The 4,377-nt window shown below is 73.4% G+C and overlaps 1 protein-coding gene across 1 annotated transcript; it reads left to right on the plus strand.

Annotated features, from left to right (window-relative positions):
* Positions 1-239: 239 nt before the first annotated feature.
* Positions 240-1,546, plus strand: H696_05922 (hypothetical protein; the record flags this gene model as incomplete). Its single annotated transcript, XM_009499698.1, has 4 exons — positions 240-389; positions 596-927; positions 1,049-1,138; positions 1,357-1,546. 4 exons carry the CDS (start codon positions 240-242, stop codon positions 1,544-1,546), a joined length of 762 nt encoding a protein of 253 aa, XP_009497973.1.
* Between the last annotated feature and the right edge of the window lie 2,831 nt (positions 1,547-4,377).

Consider the following 4,377-nt stretch of genomic DNA (forward strand, 5'->3'; position numbering starts at 1 on the left):
GCTGTGCGCCGGGGACCTGACCCCCTCCAAGGATCCGGAGACCGACGCGCAGAGCCTCGTCCGGCTGAGTTGCTTCGGTGCGCCCCCCCCCCCCCCCCCCTGCCTATCCCTTCTCCCCTGCGGCATGGGATGGGACGCCGGGCTCGCTCCCGGGCGGCCCGCTCAACTTGCGCCACACGGCGTGGCCGGCCTGGCGCCTGTCTGACTCCCCCCCCCCCCCCCCCTCGCCTGCCCTTTCGATGGCAGACCTTTTCCACCGGGACTGCCTTGTCGGGTATCTGGCTCAGAAGTCCGGTGTGGCGGCCGGACACCCGCACGCGCGCCCGGAGCAGCTGGCCCAGCACATGCAACTGAAGGACATCGAGAATGTCCCGTGCCCCTCTTGCGTTGTACGTCCGACAAGGGGGGAGGCAGCAAGTGACGGGACACAAAGGCGCGGTCTTTCCCTCTCTCTCTCTCTCTGTTTGTGCTTTGTGGCGCCGCCCTCGCCCACCAAAAGATTGGTCCTGCCTCTATGTCGGCCCTTCGCGCCGGGTGCTGACGTCAAACGCGCGCCTGCCCCCGCGCGCCCCTCTCGCCGGTGGCGTCGATCCAGAAACCCGTCCTCCCGGCGCCCGGCAACCTGGGCCCCCTGGCCAGCCGGCTGCGGGCCTTCTTCGAGGAAACCTTCCGGCCGATGGCGGGGAGCCAGTTTTCTTCGCAATCCACCGTGGACCTCTCTGCCCCGGGGGGGGGCCCGGCGTCGGGCGGTGGCAACACCATCGGCCCTGGCCCCATCACCCCCGGGGGAGGGACGTACCAATCGCACCTGCCGGGCGGCATGCCCGGGGTGTCGCACCCTGGTGGCCCGGCGCCCGGCCCCGAGGCTGCCGGGCTGTATATCCCCCCGGCGGTGGCCACAGCCCCGGCTCCGGGGGATGTCTACATGTATGTGCCTCCCCCCCCCCCCCCCTGGGGCCCGGGCAGGGTGCTTTCGCTTCCTCCCCACGCTCGCTCTTTTTCTTCGGGGAGGGGAGCCGCCAGTCGGGTACTGACCAGCCTGTCGCAGTCCGATGCGTTCGCGGTCCATTGCCGATGATGATGACAAGGACAAGTATCGGTCCAAAAGCAGTCTCAAGGGACGCTCGCCGATGCTCCGGTACGTGTTGCCAGCTGGCATACGGGGAGGGGGGGGGGCGGCAGGCCTTTTTCTCGGATGGCATGGCTCCTCCCGGGCCGGGGACGAAAGAGCCGCCACACAAAAGCCACCTCCGCGCACGCGCACTCACGCACGCACACTTTCCCGCCAAATGTGCCCCGTGTGCCCATTCACACCATGCTGGTCCTCGCGTCGGCGCCGGGCCTGGCCGCGCGCAGTGCCGGTGCCTTTTCTCCCAGCCGGCGCGCCCGGCGGCTGATGCTGTCCTTCGTCCTGATGGCCACCATCATGCTTCTGCTTTACTATGTGATCCAGTCGTCGGATCGCGGCACCGGGCCGGGCGTCCCGCCGGGCGGGGCGCCTGTCCCTGCTGCCGGGGCCGCCGCCGCCGCCGGGGCACCCTATTAGCTGCGCCTGCCAGAGGCAGGGGGGGGGGGCCGGGCGACGGGGTTGCGACCAGCGCCGGCCGCCGAACGCACATGCAAAGGAAAGAAGAAAGCGCCAATGTGTGCGTGTGCGTGCGTATGTGCACGCGCGCTGCCGCGCCCCCTCCCCAGCAAAGAGAGAAGGCCTCTCTCGGCTGCGGGGGGGGGCGGGGCAGAAAAAAAATACACTGGTGCCTCCCCTCGCCCCGATCGGCATGGGCGTCGCGTGACCGCGCGGCACGTGGGTGGGGATTTTACCCAGACATGGGGGAGCCCCTTTTGGGCCTGCCCTCGGGGGGGGCGGGGGAAGGGCGGCGCTGGTGCGGCGGCACGTCTGCCGGTGTGCGGGCGGCCGGGATGCCCTCCGTCGCCGGCACGGCGGCCTGGGGGCCGTCGACGCAGGCGCGTGTGGGGCCCGGGGCAGGGCGTCCCGCGCACCACGGGCGCATCGTCGCCCCTGGGTGCGCCCGGCCACGGCAGGGCATTAGTCATCCGCGCGATGGGAGGGGCCGGATGGCCGAACAGGCATCGAGCGGAGGCGTCGCCCGGGCCTGGGGGGCGGGGGGGGGGGGGGGTCGCCGGCTGGATCTCCCCGAGAGGTACTACGTGGGACATGTATATGGGTGCATTATTAAATGGGGGCTTTCGCCTCCCCGGTCGCCGCGCGTGGGGGGGGGGGGGGCTATTTCTCCCTCGCCCGCTGGCTGTTGTGTCCGCCCGCCGTTTCCCCCAGGGGGGGTGCGTGGAAGGGGCCCAGGGCGAGGGCTTAGGTATGGGCCGACTCGATGGAGCTGCGCTTTCTGGGGGTTTGCCCTGGGCCCCCGCCGGGGGGGGGGGGGGCGGGGGCAGGGTAGGCGCCGCGCCGCGCTGCCTCGGGCTGGGGTGGCATACGGCCGAGCGGCCTGGGGCGTCCGGGCGGGTCTCTGTTTCATCGGCCTCCGCTGGGGCCTTCGCTGCGGGGGCGTGTGTCCGGGAGGGGGGCGGGGGGAGGTGGACACCGCGCAGCCGCTGTCCTCCTGGGCGCATGCCCGGAGGGCGGACCCATCACGGCGGGGCGATGCGGCCCGCGCCCCGGGGGCGCACTGGCCCACGTCCGCCGCCCTTTTCCCCGGGTGGAATGCGGCGGCGGGCCGGCTGTCTGTGGGCCGAGGCCCGGAGCCCCGCCACCGGTCTGGCCATCTGACAACTGTCCCGCCTGCCCGCGGCCGAGCGGGCGCGCGTGAACGCTCCGGCGCGCGCCCCCCCCCCTGTCCGTTGGTGTGCACCGGCGGACGGCGTCCCCCCGATCCCGCGCTCTCGCCGGCCTTCGCAAGAGGGGCCGGACCCACGACTGGCGGAAAAAACGGGCGCCGCCTCGGCGGAGACCTTTCCCCCCTTCCTGACATGAGCATGCCCCCCCCCCCCCCCCTGCCCCCCGCGGCCCCGGCCCCCCGACGGCGGCCTCGCATGCCCTGTACACCGGCCGATCCGACCGCACTGAGCTATTCCTGGGAGCCCGAGCGGCGCTGGGGTTGGGCGCTGCTTTGGGCGTTATTCGAGGGGGGTGCCGGGGGGGGGGGGGGGCGCCGGGGGAGGGTCCGGCATCCCGCGGCTGTGGCTGCGAGTCTGCGGCTGCGGGAGCATTTTTCCTGAGGTCCCTGCGTCCCCCCCCCCCCCCTCGGGGCCGCCGCGCGCCGCGTTCAGGGAACATGGCCAGCCCTGGGCTGTTTTTTATTTCCCCCCCCCTGCCTGCCGGCATGCATAGTGCCGTTCCGCGGAGCCGTGTTTTCCTGGCCGCCCAATGGGCACGGAGACTTCGCCGCCAGGCCTGCGCCCCTCCCCCGGCCAGCAGCTGGCCCCACTGGGGGGCGGGCGGGGCACACCAGCTGATGGGGATCTCCGCGCCTCCGGGCTTTTGCGCCCAGGTGCGGGATGGCGGGGAAGAGGGGCCGAGGAAAAAGGGCGCGGCGATGCGTACGTGTACCGCCGGGCTTCTGGGTGATGTAATACGCCTTCCGGCGAGCTGGCGGCTCCCCGTGCACTTCGGCCCCCGGGGGGCGGCCAAGGGCGGCTGGCCCGGGCGCGCCGGGGGCGCATTGTCGGGCCACTTGCGACGGTACACAACACCTTCCGACGGTCACCCGACCTATGGGCGCCGACCTCTGCGGCAGGGGGATGTGTGAGCGGGGCAGGGTCGCTCCTGGGGGCATGCCCGCAGGTGTGTGCGTGCGTGCGTGCGTGCATGCGCGTGCATGCGCGCCGGGTGTGTGTGTGTGTGTTTGTTTTTCCCCGCGCCCCCTCCCCCGGGGCCCGGCTGCCTGTGGCTCTTTGCTGACGCCGGATGCGCGGGCTGGCGGGCGGCCCGTGGCCCCGGGTGCCGCGGCTTCTTTGCCCCCCCCCCCCCCCCGCCCCCCCCCCTCTCGCAGCGTCTCTCACCCCACCCGGGCTAGTCACTTGTTGATGGGGGGGCCGGGCATGCCTGCCTGTTCGGCTCCCGGGGGAGGGGCCGGTGACGCGGTTGCCCGTCCTGCCTGGGAGCGCGGCCCGCTGGCATGGGGGTTGCGGGCAGGACACAGCACCGGACCGAGGGCCGGGCGACTGGCGGCAGGCGTGTGCGCCGCCCCACTCGGGCAGCCGCCGCGGTGTGTGTGTGTGTGTGGGTGTGTGGGTGTGCTCATGGGGGGCCCGCCGGCGGCGGCGCACGAGCGCCCCGAGCCCGACCCACGCGTGTAAACACGCCCGCGCAGACGCACCCCCGGGCACTCGCACTGGCGCGTTCCGCCCCCCCCCCCCCCCCCCCCCCCCCCCCCCCCCCCCCCCCCCCCCCCCCCCCCC

This window comes from Fonticula alba (assembly GCF_000388065.1).
Source record: "Fonticula alba strain ATCC 38817 unplaced genomic scaffold supercont2.15, whole genome shotgun sequence".
NCBI lineage: Eukaryota > Rotosphaerida > Fonticulaceae > Fonticula > Fonticula alba.